General features: G+C 36.7%; 1 protein-coding gene across 1 annotated transcript in view; it reads right to left on the bottom strand.

Moving 5' to 3' along the window:
- Window positions 1-18510, bottom strand: part of MDGA2 (MAM domain containing glycosylphosphatidylinositol anchor 2) — an 816139-nt gene that overhangs the window by 557046 nt on the left and 240583 nt on the right. The window contains exon 5 of the mRNA XM_051978002.1: window positions 3587-3719. Coding sequence (XP_051833962.1) covers window positions 3587-3719 — 133 coding nt within the window. The remainder of the gene's footprint in view (window positions 1-3586; window positions 3720-18510) is intronic.

The raw sequence follows: 18510 nt of genomic DNA, 5'->3' as shown, positions 1-18510 counted from the left end.
CTCATTTTTTTTTTTTTGGTTTTGCTTGACTGATGCTTGATGTCTCAATGAATAAATCATTTCTATTTGTTCAATTCTGATTTTTAGTGAGTTATTTTCTTCATTAGCTTTTTTAACTTTTTTTTCTATATGTCCAATTGAGTTTTTAAATGAGTTGTTTTGCTCTATGAATTTTTTTTTCATTTCACTAATTTTTTTTTTTTTTAGTGAGTTATTTTCTTTTTCCAATTCAAAAATCCTACTTTCTTGGGAATTCTTGACTTTTTCCAATTCATAAATTCTGTTTCCCTGCACTTCTTGGGAGTTTTTTACTTTTTCCAATTCACATTTCAGGAAGTTGTTGCTCTCTTGCATAGCTTCTCTTTCCTTTCAACATTTTTCTTCTAGTTCTCTTTTAAGGTTTTTAATAGTCTCTTCTAGGAGAGCCTTTTGTGTTGGGGACCAACAATTGTCTGGAGACTGTTTGCTATTAGTCTCCTCGGAGTTGAAAAGCTGGTCTCTTTCTGTATAGAAGCTACTGATTGTCCTTTTGATTTTTTTTACTCATTTTGTTAAAACCTGTAGGGTTTGCCTTCAGGGCCTGAAGGTTACCAGCTTCCTCTGCAGAGTAAGGATAGCTGTCAATTGGCTAAAAAGAGCAGTGAGGTACTGGAGTGCTCTGGGAAAGAGTTCCCGCAGGAGTAACTGAGGCCTGCACTGTGGAGCTGAAGAAGTGCCCTGCAAAGAACCCCACTGTGTGGGTTAACAACTGCCCTAGGGCTAGATGCTGAGCAGTGAACGTTTTACTACCCCTGGGGCAGTGGGGACCAGAAGTGTCCCTGCTCAGGGAAGCACAGTTGGCTGGGAAAGTTCTATTGCCCCAGGCCACGCTCCCCACTGTGCAGATTAGAGGCTGCCCTGGGCTGTGCCCCCCTACTGTGTAGATTTGTACCTGCCCCACAAAAGCCTTAACTGTAGAATGATTGGAGGGCTGTGTTATGGGTTGCCTGAGTCACTTCCAGTTTTGGGTGGCTATTGCCAGATCTTATTAGGTTCTGGCATTTTTTAAGGAGTACCCTCTGTCTTTGGTTTTAATTTCTCTGCCGGTTTACTGCTTTATAATTAAGGCAGAGCAGTTAGCCTATGGGAGAGTCATCTCTAGCCTCAGAGGTCACCCCCAACCCTGGTCTGCTCCAGGAGGCTAGCATCTCCCTGCCTGCACTGGTCTGTTCCTAGCCCCTCAGGACAAACTTTTCCTTGTGATCTTCCAGATTATCTTCGGCTGTTGAGTTGTTGTGCTTCTAATCTTCATGGGTTTTACCACTCAAGCGCTATTTTTGAGGTTGAATTTAATGTTGGTCATGAGGGCATTAGAGGAGCTTAGAAAGTTGCATGTGCCTTCTCCTCCATCTTGGCCTGTTATTATCATTATTAAAGCATTATTATTATTAACCTTTCACTCAGGGGAGGATAAATAAATACTATATCATTGAATTTCAGTGATAGGTTTAGGGGTAGAGTAAAACAAATGTACTTTTGAAAACAGGCATTGAGGGAGATTTCTTTTTTCTTTACTTTTTGGTGGGGATGGGTTCAGAATGGAAAAATGTTTTGTGTTGATTTAAAAAATAGAGAATTATTGCTATAGATATGGAATACATAGACATTTTTGGATGAGATCACTATATTATTAACTTTGCTTCATTATTTTGTCTTTTATATGAAGTTTCTTTAGAAATGGAAATTGTATAAATGTCTGTTAATGTAATTTAAAAAACAAAATATAAAAACCCTTAAATACAAACAATAGTCTTCTATTATATTGAGTCAATACCCCTTGAAAAATTATGTAGCTTTAAAAGACCTTTTATTTTCAGTTTTGATCCCTTTTTTCTTTACCATTTAACATATTAGATTTCTGTATTTTCATACCTTTATTGTAGTTGCTGCTAAGTCTCATGTTATCTGACTAACATGGAAATATGTTTAAAATGATTGTATGTATATATATATATATATATATATATATATATATATATATATATATATAAAACTTATATCAGATTGCTTGTTGTCCTGAGAAAGGGGGAGGAAAGGGAAGGAAGAAAAAAAAAATAGAATGTAATTATTAAAATAAAATACTATTGAAAAGGTTTTTTTTTTTTTTTTAAAGTAAATTGCTCTCAGTGATGAATTGAACCAGCTACACCCAGTGAAAGAATTCTGGGAGATGACTATGAACCATTACATAGAATTCCCAATCCCTATATTTTTGTCTGCCTGCATTTTTCATTTCCTTCACAGGCTAATAATACACTATCTCAAAATCTGATTTTTTCTGTACAACAAAATAATTGTTAAGATACACATACTTATATTGTATTTAATTTATACTTTAACATATTTAACATGTATTGGTCAACCTGCCATTGGGGGGAGGGAAAAAAGTGGAACAAAAGGTTTCAATGCTGTAAAATTACCCATGCATATATCTTGTAATTAAAAAGCTATATTTTTTTAAAAAATTAAATTGCTCTGGTTCCCTAAGAGCTGCATTATTTCAAACATAAATAAATCAACCTTAATATCTGTGATGCAGTGTGTGTGTGTGTGTGTGTGTGTGTGTGTGTGTGTGTATATCTTATTATGAGCTTGACTATACTTCCCTGGTTATTTATGTTTTTCTTCCTGGATACTTAACAATATTCTTTTTTCATAATGAAAACTCTGGATTTTGGATAAGATACTTCAGGACTTATGATGGATTGTTTATATACTCACATTGCCCTGTAATAGTTCTGGATTGTTTTTAATTGGAGAAAAGTATGTAAATTTTTGTTTAGTTATATTTTTCAGAGTCAATTTGTTCTTAATATCTCATCATTCAGTTTTCTAGGTTAGTTATTTTTTATAGTAAATATTCAGGCATTTTTTAAATGTGTCCAGTATTTTGTGTTCTCCTGTGTTTTAAGATACAGGAGTATCTTTAAGTTCTGGAATGAAAGCTCTGATATCTTTGCATCAGTTTAAAATATCAGCATTAAATAAAATTGATTCTTTATTGTCTTGCTGTCAGCACAGTACCTAGTATACTTAATACAGGTTTGTGATTGCTTGCCATGTCTTCTTTACTCTTCAGCTGGACAAATATTCTCCTATATTTGAATATATACTCACTTTTCCATATATGCTCACTCTTAAAATGTCCTTCATAAAAACTTATCCCTTAATTAACTTCTCCTTAAGCCAGAAAAATTGAATAAAACTCATTAGACTACCTATCTCTGAGTTATGCAGGTGACACTATTCAGATATTCATTTACCAGGATGCCATGAAGAACAATGAGGAGAGAGGTGACAGCAAGCAACTTGCTTTTCTCTTTTTGCGTCTTTCTTTATTTATGTCTCTGTCTTTCTAATTGTCTGTCTCTCTGCCTCTGTTTTTCTGTTTTTCTCTCTTTTTCTTTCTTTCTTCTTCCCTTCTTTCCTCCTTCCCCTGAATCTATCACAGTATCTAGCAAAAAAGTAAATAAAAATATTAATAATTTAAAATTTAAATCTCTAACAAACTGAGCTTAATGTTTAATACACAGAAATAGTTCCATACCTGTTTTATTGGAGAGTTTAAATGACACCATCTTATCAGGGATATTACATACACTCCTCACTGAAGCAATACAACTGTAATTAGCATAGTCCTGAGGTCGAAGATTCTTTAGCTTTAAGATTTTTGTTTCACCCTAGAAATACAGAAGAAGTGATAATAAAGAACCTATAATTAATTAGAAAGAACAAGACAATGATAGTGTACTAATTCAGATTATTAAAATGCAAATATTAAATAATAACTCAGTTTTATTTTGATATTTTTATTTTTAGCAAATGTTTCTATTTTTGGCAGAGAATATATTTTACAATATCATAAATGCAATAATAACTTTTCAGGACAAATCAAATGGATAGAATAAAAACTCTTAATGATTGTTATTAATATTGGTTTTCTAGGGGATAAAGTATATTTGAAGAATTTATGCAAATTTCCATGCAAAGAACAATATCTTATTCTTAAAAATAGAGACTGTTGAATTTATTTCATTAACTTTGCTTTCAGAACAGTATATGTGCTGCTTGTGATTTCCATGTCTTTTTATTATTCTTTTTAGTAAAATCTATATGGGAGCTGTTATCTTTTCAAAAAATGTTTAAGGCTGGGGAAGTGGGGTATAAGCCAAGATGGCAGAGAGTAGATAGATCTTTATCTGAGCTCTTTATGGCATCTCTCAGATCCACACCAGATCAAGTCTCTGAGTGAGTTCTGGAGTCACAGAACCCACAAATATTTAAAGCATAACAAATTTCTAGCTGAAGATATTTTGGAAGAACTACAGAAAAGGTCTCTTTCAATTGGGCATGGGGGAGGCTGTCAATTGCAGATGCAGTGCAGGGACTCAGGGTGGCATCAGCACACCAAGAAATCTACCTGGAGGCTCTTAGCTTTTAGCCAAAATACACCAGCTTTGGCTAAGCTCCTGGTTCAGAAGCCAGTAGATCAGCAGTTTAGCTGTGAAATATCCAACGCAAATACAAAAGGCAAAGAGTAAGCCTCTGAACTTCAGAATAATGTGGGACATGGCTACACCCATGAAGTACAGGAAGGAAATCTGTACATCAACCCAAAGCAGGGAAAAGCCTCTGTCACACATAACAGAAAATTTGGGACAATCTCCCCCTTGCCCTGAGAGCAGACAACAACTTTTTTTTTTTTAATGAGCAAAAAAAGCAATAAAAACTCTAATCATAGACAGCTTTCATGGAGAAAGAGAACAGACCTCAAACTCTGAGGACACTAAGGCAAATCATCTCCAGATGAAGCCCCAAAGGATGATATGAGTTGGTTCCCATCTCACAAGGCTCTCTTGGAAGAATGCAAAAAGGATCTTAAAAGAGAGTTAGAAGAAAAATGGGGAAAAGAAATGAGAACCTTATAGGAGAATTTAGTGAAGGAAACACAGAAATTAACTGAAGAAAATTCCTTACAAAATAGATTTACTGAACTAGAAAAAGCATATAACTCCTTAAAAAGTAGATTTGACAAAATGGAAAAAGAAAACAACACCTTGAAAAACAGAATGTCTGAAATGGAAAAAGAAATCCATTGAACAAAACATCTCATTTAAAAGTTCAATTGGCTAAATGCAAAAAGAGATAGAAAAGCTAACTGAAGAAAATAATTCACTAAAAATTAGAATTGAACAAATGGAAGTGAATGATTCAATGAGACTTCAAGAATCAGTCAAACAAAACAAAACAAAAAATGAAAATGCAAAATAAAATGCAAAATATCTCATTGGAAAAAATAACTGACCTGGAAAATAGATCCAGGAGAGAAAATATAACAATTATTGGACTTTCTGAAAACCATGATTGGAAAAAAAAAAAAAAGCCTACACATCATTTTTCAGGAAAACTGCACTGATGCCCTAGAATCAGAGGTTAAATAGCCATTAAAAGAATTCACCAATAACCTCCTGAAAGAGATCCCAAAATGAAAACTTCAAGGAAAATCTTAACTAAGGTTCAGAATTATAGATCAAAAAGAAAATGTTGCAAGCAACAGGAAAGAAACAATTCAAATATTGAGGAACCATAACCAGGATTACCCAGGACCTAGAAGTTTCCAAATGTAATGGATGGAAGGGCCTGGAATCTGATTTTCCAAAAGCCAAAAGAACTTGGATTGCAACTACCAAGTAACTATGCAGTAAAATTAAACATTATCTTTCAGGTAAAATGATGGTCATTAAATGAAACAGTTGGATTCATTTATTTTTGATAAAAAGACCAGAGCAGAACATGAAATTTGATCTTCAAATACAGAACTCAAGAGAAGCACAAAACAGGCAAAAAGGATAGAAAAAATAACTATTTCTTTTAAAAGTTAAAAAGCTTACAACCTTGGAGAGGAAGATGATATCTTAACTTTTGATTCCTTAGAGGATGAAGGTATAATTTTATTTTACTGTAATGATATAAAAAAGAAACTATGGGTGAAAAGTGGGATTGTACTGGAAGAAGAGAAAAATGCAGGTAAAATGGAGTAAATTACATCTCATGAAGAGGGAAAGAAGAAAGTGGGATGAGCATTGTGTCGATTTTACCCTCAACAGATTTGGTTCAAAGAGAAAATATCAGACATATTTAGCTTCAAAGAGAAATAGTAAAGATCATGATGCAATAAAAATTACATGTAATAAAGGGCCAGGAGAAAATTTAAAAAAAAACATTAATTTAAACTAAATAATCTAATCCTAAAGAATGAGTGAGTGAAACAATAATTGATAGAAATAATTGACGTCATCCAAGAATATGACAATAATGAGATAACATACAAAATTTTATAGAATGCAGTCAAAGAAGTTCTTAGGGGAAGTTTAGAGAACAATAGAAATAGATAATAAGAAAATCAATAAATTGACCATGCAAATAAAAAAGCTAGAAAAAGAACAAATTAAAAACTGTTAATTAAATACCAAATTTAAAAGTCTTAAAATAAAAGGAAAGATTAATAAAATTGAAAGAAAAACTATTAAATTAATAAACAAAAGTAAGACTTGGTTTTATGGAAAAAACAACAAAACAGATAAACCTTTAGTAAATTTGATAAGAAAAAAGGAAAGAAGAAAATCAAATTGTTAATATTAAAAATGAAAAGGGAGAAATTTCCATTAATAAAGAGGAAATTAGAGCAATAATTATGAGTTATTTTACCTAACTATATGCCAATAAATCTGATAATCTAACTGAAAGGGAGGAATACTTATAAAAAATATAGATTGTCCAGATTAACAGAAGAGGAAATAAAGTACTTAAATAATTACATTTTAGAAAAGAAGACAGAACAAGCTATTGAGCAGATTCCTAAGAAAAAATTTCCAGGGCCAGTAACAAATAGTTAATTTCAATACTATTCAAACTATTTGGGAAAATAGGAAAAGAACTCCTACCAAATTCCTTTAATGATACAGATATGGTGCTGATATCTAAATCAGGTAGGGGCAAAACATAGAAAGAAAACTATAGATTAATTTCCCTAATGAATATTGATGCAAAAATCTTAAAATATTAGCAAAGAGATTACAGCAAGTTATACCCAGGATAATATAGTATGATCAAGTTGGATTTATACCAGGAATGCAGGGCTGGTTCAATATTTGGAATAACTATTAGGAAAACTATTAGAATAATTGACTATATCAATAATGAAACTAACAAAAATCAAATGATTATCTTAATAAATAAAAAAAGGGGCATTTGACAAAATCCAATACCCATTTCTATCAAAAACACTAGAGAAAATAGGAGTAAATGGAGTTTTACTTAAAATGGTATCTAAAACTATCAGCAAGCATCATATGTAGTGGGGATAAATTAGAATCATTCCCAGTAAGATGAGGGGTGAAACAAGTTTGCTCACTATCACCATTACTATTCAATATTTTATTAAGAATTGTTAGCTTTGGCAGTAAGAGAATAAAAAGAGATTAAAGTACTTAGAGTAGGTAATAAGAGAACTAAATTATCACTCTTTGTAGATGATATGATGGTACACTTGGAGCATCCTAGAGTATCAACTAAAAAAAACCACTAGAAACAATTCACAACTTCAGCAAAGTTGTAGGATACAAAATAAATCCACATAAATTATTTGCATCTTTATATATTACCAACAAAGCCCAGCAGCAAGTGTTATGGGCCAGAACTCTGAAACAAGGATTCTTACAAGGTGTTAAGTCAGTGGACTTGGAATACAATAGTTATCTAGTTTAGCATGGTGCTTAATAGCTCCCTAGTTCAGTACATGTACTTAGTCCTTAATATAGTTCTACAAGATTCACACCTACAATGATGTAATTATAATAGAGTATATAACAGCCAGCTGGGACTCAGAGGCTGATTCATTCTATGGTCCACTTTTGAAGTGGCTGTAGGCTGAAGCACAAGGCCTGGGACTTAGCCAGATTCATTCACTTTATCTCATACCACAGTGGTGGCTGACCTCCTGCAGTTCCCCCACTAAGACCAAGGTTGGTCTGAAAGGTTCTCCAGAAAGCTGCCCAGTCCTAGGCAAGGAGACAATAAAGAATTTGGAATTTTCCCTGGCTATTCTTATGGTGATTACTCTACTGAAAGGAAGGCTGCTCCAAGCCCTCTAGAAAACCAACAAGAACACTACAAGCAAGAGATATAATGAGAAATTCCATTTAAAATAATTGTTGATAGTATAAAATATTTGGGAATCTATCTGGTAAGGTAAAGTCAGGGATGATATGAACACAATTACAAAGCACTTTCTACACAAATAAAGTCCAGTCTAATAAATAGGAAAAATAACAAGTAATCAGGGGTAAGCCAAGCTTGTATTATAAAAATGAGATACTATCTAAGTTAATCTACTTACTCAGTATCATACTAATCAAACTCCCAAGAAATTATTTTACAGAGCTTGGAAAAATAATAATAAAGTTCATCTGGAAGAAGTAAAAGGTTGGACTTCCAACCAAAATGGCAGAGAGGAGGCACAGAGCTCCTTAAGCTCCATGTTTTCTCTCAGAATTCATTTCATCACAAGCCTCTGAATTAATGCTTGACTAAAAAAAAAAAAAAACCACAAATAATTACAAAGAGAAGACATCCTTGGAATTCATCAGGAAAGATCTGTTTTTGCTCGAGGGTGGGGACAGTCTTAGATCGGGCAGGCTGAGGGCAGGCAGTATCAGCAAGAACACTGCAGGCAGCTCACAGCTGTGCAGACTGGAGGAGGGGGAGGGAGGTGTGATGTCAGCTGTCTCTGCGGGGAAAGCTTCGCTACAGCATTAGATATTGATATTGCTGCCAAACCCTGGCAGCAAGCCAGCAGCCCAGCAGAGAAGCTAAAAACACAGCGGGTGAAGAATACAACCCGGAACAGCTGGAGTCTCTCGGGACCTGGTCACCCCTCCCCCACAGTGTCTCAGCATGCTCTCAGAGTCTCAGAGCGCAGGTACAGCAGAGCCATCGCTGTCCCTCAATTAACTCTGCATGGGTGGAGGGAGAAGGAGGGGGAGAGAGATAGAAATGCAATCAGAACCACCTATTAAGGAGCCTGTGGCAAGATTAGAAAAGGCATTAGTTAAGGCAAAAAATGAAGGAGAAGATATATCTGATTTTATAAATGCATACCCTGTGATTGAATCTCTTCAATCTTCAGGTGACTCTTCAGGTCAAAAAAGGAGAAGACACACTCCTTTTGATTTGAAAAAAATTCAAGGATTTGAAAAGGGGTTGCACTCTTTATGGGGCTACATCATCTTATGTTAAGATGTTACTAGATAATTTGTCTTATGAAATCTTAATCCCAAGTGATTGGAAATCCATAGCAAGGACATGTTTAGAACCTGGACAGAATCTGTTGTGGCTTATCAGAGTATCAGAAATTATGTAGGATTCAAGCCCAATGAAATAGGCAAACAGGAGTTAATATACAAATCACCTTTGACCAACTAGACAGTGAAGGTCAGTATGGAGAGAATTCAGAACAGATTAATTACCCAACAACACCTTATGAGCAGATCGCAAATGTGGCTACAAAAGCTTGGGGTTCTTTCCCTGGACAGAAAGATGGAGGTAAAGCCTTCACAAAAATAGAGCAAGGTCCCAATGAACCTTTTGTTGGTTTTGTGGGACGTTTGCAAACAGTTGTCACCATTGGAGAAAATGCAGCTACAGAAATAATGACCAGACATCTGGCTAAGGAAAATGCCAATGAGGTTTGCAAAAGAATTATATGGAGACTACACAAAGATACTCATTTAGAGGAGATGAAAAGACGCTATGCCGCAGTGGGCAAAAATGCATATTATACCCAGACTATGATGAACACGGAAAGACAGGGTCCCTCTTGGCAAAGGACTTCTAGAGAAACTCGTCGATGCTTTCAATGTGTAAATAGGACATCTGAGAGCCCAATGTAGATATGGAGATAGAGTGAGAAGACAGGGTGAGAGAAAACCCAAAACTCCATGTCCAAAATGCAACTGAGGCTTCCACTGGGCCTCAGAATGTAGATTGACGCAGGGAAATGAGAGGTAGGGCCCAGCTCCAAGGTATCATACAAAAGACAAGTGGGGCATGATGGCAGCTGAGTTTACACCTAGAGAGTATTTAGAAGGTCAGGACTCTGATGTGATCGATCAGCTTAAAAGTAATCACATGGCAGAAAGGGATTACATGATCAACCAGCAAAAAAGCAATCAGATAGCCAAAAAGGATTACAATTGGGGAGAATACAGGCTTTTTAAAACAATAGGGCAGTGTCCAATGCAAACAGCTCCAATGTAACAGCCAGATGATGAGGAGAAATCCCCAAAGTGGTAAATAGAAGGGAATTAAATGGGTTAACTGACTGGGAGAGAGGGTTTGCTTGTATTCCTACAAATAGAGAAGGAAACAGATGGAGAAGGAAACAAAGGGTGGCAATGAAGACCTGGAGAGAGACAGAAAACCAGAAAAACCTCAAAACAAAGGAGAAGATTTAAGAAACATCTGACACTGAAAGAGCATGGCTAACACAAGATGAGACTGTTGTAGTACTTGAAAACCAGCAGGAATCATTGGATTCCTTGAGATGAAAAATTGTTGATAAAGACTGTTATAGGAGTTGAAAACCATCAGGAATCATTGGATTCCCTAACACAAGATGAGACTATTGCAGGACTTCAAAGCATGCAAGAATTATTGGATTCCTGGCCCATGAACTAATGGACAATAGATTTCTTTTGGACTATTTCTAGGACTTATGGACATGTATAAATTCTTCATGTTGATTCATGTTATTTGTTTCATCACTACTAGCCTGTGTTATATTGCTATGTGCTTATGTAAGTTATGTAATTATGTGTAATACCTCCCATATTGATGGATTTATGTATACCTGTTTCAAGTGAGCCCCATCAGAAACCCACTAAGCTGATTTGACTTCCCATTTCCTTTGGTGTTTTCACCTCCCTTCCTGAGAAGTCAGGGAGGGTGTGAACACCTCCTTTTTATGGTGTTTTCACTTCTTTTTTGAGCAATCAGGGAAGGTGTGATCACCTTCTTTTTGGAGGTTCTCACCTCCTTGAGAAGTCAGGGAGGTCATGACCACCTTATGTTCTAAATCAAAAGAAAGTAGGAGATGTTAGGATTATTACAAAGTGATAAGTCAGTTGTCTAATTTTAGCATCATGCTTAGCAATTCTCTAGTTCAGAGTTCACACCTTTAAGAGTTCACACATTAGTTCACACATTAGCATTCGAGATTCACAAGTCACAGATCCCACAATCCCACTCTTGGAGGAGGAGTCAATCTTTGAGTTCACACTTCTAAAAGAGCATATAAAAGGACATGCCTCAGTCAGGAGTCAGTTGAGGAGATTGAGAAGCCAGAGACTGCAGTGGGGCAGAAGTGGGGGATTCGGAAGAAGAGAGGCTGAAACTGGAAGAGGCAAAGGACCGGCAACAGGAGCTCTTGGAAAGAAGGAGACAGATAGGCCTCTAAAAAGCAAACTGGGCTATTTTGGAAGAGACAATAAAGGACTGAACTTTTAATAGCTGGCTGCATTTGAGATGATTATTATACTAAACAGAAAGGAAGGCTGCCTCCAGAAGTTCCCCAAGAAACCTACTCCCAGAGAATATTATATATTTTAGTGAAGAGAACATTACAGGGTATACTTTTTTTTCCAGTTATACATGGTGTCTTCATAAAATTTGAATTCAAATTAGGGCATAAAAACCATCACGAAATACAAAAAAGCAGAAATTTTAAATGCACCTCATAGACAGCAATGTAATAAAAATTATATTCAGTAAAAGCTTATAGAAGCATAGATTAAAATGAATTGGAATCTGAATAATGTTATTTTAAATAATGGTTAAAGAACAAATTGTAGAAATAATCATTTGATTAAAGGGAATGACTACAATGAAACATTATACAAATTTTTTTTTTTTAAATAATCAAAGCCATATTCAGGGGAAATTTTATGTCTTTGCCCAGGGCCATGTTTCTGCTACACAACTAGACTTGATGTTCCTAATTAGCTGAGATTCACTCAGTCTTCCCACACTGATTCCACACACTCACTCAGTGAGGTAAAAGTATTTGTAGCTCCTGTTGAAGCTCCAATCAAACACAGTGAAGCCCAGGGCTCACCATTTGGTGTTTCTTCAGAGCTAGCCTGGAGGTGGTTGCACTTCACACTAGTTAATCCATGATCTGTTCTTTAAATAAAGTTTTTCATTTTCAAAACATATTATTAGATAATTTTCAACATTCACCTTTGCAAAACCTTGTGTTTCAATTTTTTCCCCTCCTTCTCTCACCCTCTGTGGAGTACAGGCTCGCTCCCTGGAGGGCCTCAGGGCCAGCCAGAGTCAGGATAAATTAAAGACCTTGGTCTTTAAGGGGAGAACTGAAGGAGGCAGACAAGCAAAATCCTGGATTCTGGAGTCCAGAGTCACCAGCCTCTCTCCTCCTTATCCTGCAGTCAAATGCCTCTTTGGCCCTTCTCCCTCTGCTCTCCAATCCTTGCCTATGATTATCTTAACACCAAACATTCAGCAAGCACCTTAGGCTATACTTCATATCTTAAAGCCATGAGAAGAGCCATTTATCCAAACATATGCTAATAAAGTCATTGTCTCACATCTAAAAGGTAATAAGCCTTAAGTGCTTTGTTGTCTGATTGAAGCATACCTTTTTGGAGTTTTAGCTCTCTACATCTCTCACCTTCTTTTCTTTTGAAACTCAGGTAGTCATGCCCTTCTTGATTTCTGAGGGAGGTGAGAACCCCAAAAAGGAGGTGATCACTCCCCCAACTTCCCAGGAAAGGAGGTAAAAGCACTAAAAGGAGATGATCACATCCTCCTGACTTTTTAGGAATAGAAATGAAAAATACCAAAGGGAAGTGGGGAGTCAAGCCAGATATTGTTATTGGGTTTCTGGGTTAAAGGGTCTTACTAGAAACAGGTATACAAAAACCAATCAGCATGGGAGATATTATACAAGCACATTGCAATAAAGCACAGGCTAGCAGCAATAACTTTCCCCACAGCCAGTGCAGATTCAATGTGATGTAACAAACATGAATTGTATATGCAAGTAGTAATATAACAAACAATATGAATCAACATGGTTTGGTAAAGGATTTACAGAAGTCCTAGAAGGAGGGTATGTAAATTATAATCACACATACATCTGCTTCCACAACCAAGAGATAGTCCAAAACCAATATATTGTCCATTACTTCATGTATCAGGGAATCCAATGATCCCTGCAAGTTTTTGAAGTCCTGCAACAGTCTTTTTATTTGTTGGAGAATCCAATGATTCCTACAGATTTTGAAGTCCTGCATCAGTCACATCATGTGTCAGGGAATCCAAAGATTCCTGAGGGTTTTCAAATCCTACAACAATCCTATCATGTGTCAGAGAATCCAATGATTCCTGAGGGTTTTCAAGTCTTACACCAATGTTATCATTTCTCAGGGATTTCAATGGTTCCTGAGGGTTTTGAAGTAATTCATTAGTCTCATTAACAATTTTTGATGAGTCATGAGTCAATTGCCATAACTGCCATGCTCTTTCAGTGGTGGGTACAATCAGCAATAGAACCACCCAATGTTTCTAGGGTCTTCTCCTTTGTTTCAAAGATCTGCCCCATCTCGCTCTGATGGACAAGACGAATATAGCTCATTGGCACCCATCTGATTCCTTCTCCAGCTGTAGAGATACAAGCAAACCCTCTCCCCTAAGCAGTTAACAATCTGGTCCCTTCCATTTACCACTTTCAGGATATCTCCACATCACCTGGAAATTATCTAAAGATAGTGGAACTGCTCGCACTGTACACTGCCCTTCTAGTGGGTTGGAAAACCTGTCTGCTGGAGCCCGTGCATCTTTATCAAAAATCAAGAAGTTAATTGTATAAAGAACTAAATTTGGAAGTTCTCTAGGGTTACTGTGGCTCTGCCTTTCTTTTCTTTGGAGGAGTGTCTTGATGTCTTTGTTTCTCCTCTCTACTATTGAATGTCCTTGAGGATTAAAGGGAAAGCCAATTGTGTGTAAAATCTTATACTGTGCACAAAAGTGTGCAAAATGTATAGAAGTATATGCAGGACCATTATCTGTTTTTATTGCTTGTAGCACACCCATAATTGCAAATGCTTGTATAAGTAATTCAGTGACCACTCGGGCTGTCTCTTTTCTGCTGGTGTTGCAAAAGTGAATCGTAAAAAGGTGTCTACTAAAATATGGATAAAAGACAGACAATCAAAAGATTTATAATGGGTTATATCCATTTGCCAAATTTCATTGGGTCTCAAACCACGAGGGTTCTTCCTGGAGGGAGTGTAGGAACATGGAAAGGAAGGCAAGCTGTACAGACTTTTACTATGTTCCTAGCTTCCATTCTTGTTATTCCAAATTGTAAAGGTAAAGCTCAAGCAGCCTGATGATATTTAAAATGAGATTCTTGGCTTCTTGAAATAAAGGAGTATTGGCCAACATAGTTAAAAGGCTATCTGCCTTTGAATTACCATCAAAAATAGGACCTGGAAGGCCACTATGAGAGTGGACATGCAAGATATGAATCTTACCTGGGTGCATTCTCACTTGCTCTTGAAATTCTTTAAAGACCTGATCTATATTAGAAGCTACAAATTTTATTTGGGCTGTGGAAATTCTTTGCACCACACCTACTGAATAGGCCGAATAAGATATTTTATTTATATCTCCTGGATAATAAGAGCTAGTTCATTCTGCTGAGTGGATTGAAAAGGAGTTCTGCCTACTCTTTGTATAGTTAAGTCACGAGAGTATACAGCCCCAATGTTATGTTTGGATGCAATGTTATGTTTTGGATGTTTGGAAGATAGTTGGGCCTTTAAGAGAAACTTTGGAAACCTTTTCTTCAAGAATTCATTGCCAATTATAGTAAGTATAATCAGGTTATCTTTAATGGAGACCTGTGTGTAAAATTTGGAGCCGTGGACAATAAAATTTGCCACTCTAGGATGGTTTCACAGCATACAGAAATTTTGTGCATTGGTATAAAAGATGTATATCTTGTCAGGTCTTATTCCAGATAATTGTACTGTTCATTAAATGGCCTTTAATAAGATTCTAGCCACAAGCACTGGGTAAGGAGTAAGGCTTTGTTCTGGTTGTGCTGAGAGGTTCACCCACTTTATCACACTTTGTCCTTGATGAAGGACTGCTCTGGGTGCCTCTTTTATAGCAAAAACTGATATTTCCAAGGGTTTTTGAGTGACTCAACTACATTGGATAAAGCCAGTTCAACTTCTCTCAAAGCCTCTTGAACTTCTTTTGTAAACTGGCATAGTGAGTTTAAAGCGGTGTTTCCCCTTAAAATGTCATATAATGGTTGCAATTGATAGGTAGTCAAGCCTAACACTGGACTTATCCATTGGATATCTCCTATCAATTTCTGAAAGTCATTTAAGGTGTTCAGCTTCTCTGTTCTTAATAAAAGTTTTTGTACTGTAAGCACCTTAGGCTATACTTCATATACTAAATATTGAAAAGGAGCAGCATATCTTTTAATTTTTTTCTGGACTATATGCAATTTGTAGTTCCTTAGTGTTTGTATGGTCTTTTGTAGACATATTTCTAACATTTGCTCCTCAGGTGCACACCCCAAGATATAATCCATGTAATGTAATTACATTACTTTTGGAAATGCTTTTCTTACTGGAGCGCAGCAATAATATACATTTGATACATAGTAGGGCTGTTTTTCATTCCCTGTGGCAAAACTGTCCATTCATAACTTTTATAAGGCTCAGGTAAGTTAACACTGGGCACTAAAAAAGCAAATCTTTTCATATCCTCCTTATCTAGAGGGATAGAATAGAAAAAATCCTTAATGTCTATAATCCAAAGAGGCTATTCTCTAGGCAATTAAGTAGGAGATGCAAGTCCAGACTGAAGGGTTCCCATAGTTTCCATCTGTTCATTTACTTTTCTTTTTTTTTTTTTAAATAACTTTTTATTGATAGAACCCATGCCAGGATAATTGTTTACAGCACTATCCCTTGCACTCACTTCTGTTCCAATTTTTCCCCTCCCTCTCTCCACCCCCTCCCCCAGATGGCAAGCAGTCCTTTACATGTTGAATAGGTTACAGTACATCCTAGACAACAATATATGTGTGCAGAACTGAACAGTTTTCTTCTTGCACAGGGAGAATTGAATTCAGAAGGTATAAATAACCCGGGAAGAAAAACAAAAATGCAAGCAGTTTATATTCATTTCCCAATATTCTTTCTTTGGGTGTTGCTGCTTCTGTCCATCTTTGATCAAATGAAACTGAATTAGATCTCTTTATCAAAGAGATCCACTTCCATCAGAATACATCCTCATACAGTATTGTTGTAGAGATATATAATGATCTCCTGGTTTTGCTCATTTCACTTAAAGTCTTGCCAGTCTTCTCTGTATTCATCCCGTGGGTCATTCCTTACAGAACAATATTCATTTACTTTTCTTAAATCAGTCAACATCCTCCATTTTCCAGATTTCTTTCCTACAACAAATACAGGGGAACTCCAAGGACTTAGAGAAGATTGTAAGTGTCCTTAGTCAAGTTGCTCCTGTACTATATCTAATAAGGCCTGAATTTTATTGCTACCTAAGGGCCATTGTTCTATCCATACTGGTGTATCAGTTTTCCATTGAATAGGAACAGGTGAGAGTGTTGGCAGGCCTTCAACAACAGCCCTGCCTTAAAAACCAAAGTACTGATTTGTAATCCTAACTGTTGTAAAATGTCTCTTTCTCATAGATTGATGGGGATTTTTCAACTATAAAAGGAGGAAAAACTCCTGTTTCACCTTCAAATATCCATTTCAAAGAGGTAGTACTAACTTCAGCTGCTATTGTCCTCCTGCGCCAGACATGTAGGTGTCTGCCTTACTCTTTGGCCAGTGACTGGGCCAGTTGGCATCTCTAATGACTGTACAATCTGGACCAGTGTCTACCAATCCTTCTAATAGTATGCCATTTATATAGATAGTGACCATAGGTGACTATCTGCAGTCCAATATATTCCTGGATTTGGTCGCTTGGAGTCAGAATCTGGGCGACTATCACTAGATTGCTTATTAGGCGTCTGTATCAGTAAACCTGATGCTACTATTTCTTCTGGTTGATAAGTCACACATGGTCTACTTGTATTAGTGACTGGGATATTATCTACACATTCCCAAGTTTCCCACATCAGTGTATGGATAGACACCGTTTTGTAAGTACACTTAGGAGGTGAAATGGTCAAGCCTACTATGCCTGGAGGCAGGGGATCCATAGGCTGGAGAGGAATAGATTTCACCTCTCCAGGGGGTATCTCAGTTGTCCCAACTGCATACAACTCTATTCTCCCCAATTGTAATCCCTGTCTCCCATCAAGTTGCTTCCTGGCTGATTGATTATGTAATCCCTTTCTTCCATCAGATTGCCTCTTGGCTGATTGGTCATGTCAGAGTACTGAACTTCTAAAGACTCTCTGGGTGTAGCATCAGCTGCCATCATGCCCCAAGTATTTTTTGTTTAGGGCCCTACTGCTGGGATCCCCCATCCCATTTACCTGAATCAGTCTACTTTCTGCTGCCCAGCAGAAGCCTCGGTTGCATTTTGGACACAGGGTTTTGGGTCTTGTTCTCCCACCCTATTTTCTCACTCTGTCTCTATGCCAACATTGAGCTTTCAGATGCCCTACTTTACTACATTGAAATCATTGACAAGTCTCTCTGGAAGTCCTTTGCCAAAAGGAACCCTGTCTTCCCATGTTCGGATCTTGGGAAGTCTGCTTCATAGCCTGTCTATAAAAGGTATTTGTGCCCACTGTGGCACAGCGTCTTATGATCTCCTCTAAAAGAGCATCCTTGTGTAATCCTACTATAATTCTTTTACAAACCTCATTAGCATTTTCTTTAGCAAGTTGCTTTATCATAATTTCTGTTGCTACATTTCTAAGTATACATTCTATAAAGCTCCCATGGGTTGGGGTGGGGTGGGAGTGTGGGAGAATCTTTTCCAAATATCTGCCCCATTTCAGCTAGAAAATGAGAGCTACTAGTTTAGCTCTTAACAAAGTAAGTTCTCTGTCTATTAAAATACTCACCCTATTGCCTGGTCACAAGGACTTCTTCAGTGAAATTAGAGTCCTTGGTCCACACATTGGGTGCCAAATATAGAGTACAGGCTTGCTCCCTAGAGGGCCTCAGGGTCAGCCAGAGTCAGGATAAATTAAAGACATTGGTAAGCAAAATCCTGGATTCTGGTGTCCAGAGTCACCAGCCTCTCTTCTCCACATCCTGCATCCAAGTGACTCTTTGGCCCCTCTCCCTCTGCCCTCCAATCCTTGCCTATGATTATCTTAGCACCAAACATTCAGCAAACCCCAATAGTGAGAAGAGCCATTTATCCAAACATATG

This window comes from Antechinus flavipes, chromosome 2, assembly GCF_016432865.1.
Source record: "Antechinus flavipes isolate AdamAnt ecotype Samford, QLD, Australia chromosome 2, AdamAnt_v2, whole genome shotgun sequence".
Classification (NCBI taxonomy): domain Eukaryota; kingdom Metazoa; phylum Chordata; class Mammalia; order Dasyuromorphia; family Dasyuridae; genus Antechinus; species Antechinus flavipes.
The sequence above is the reverse complement of the archived record's forward strand: the minus strand, read 5'-3'. Positions and strand labels throughout refer to the sequence as shown.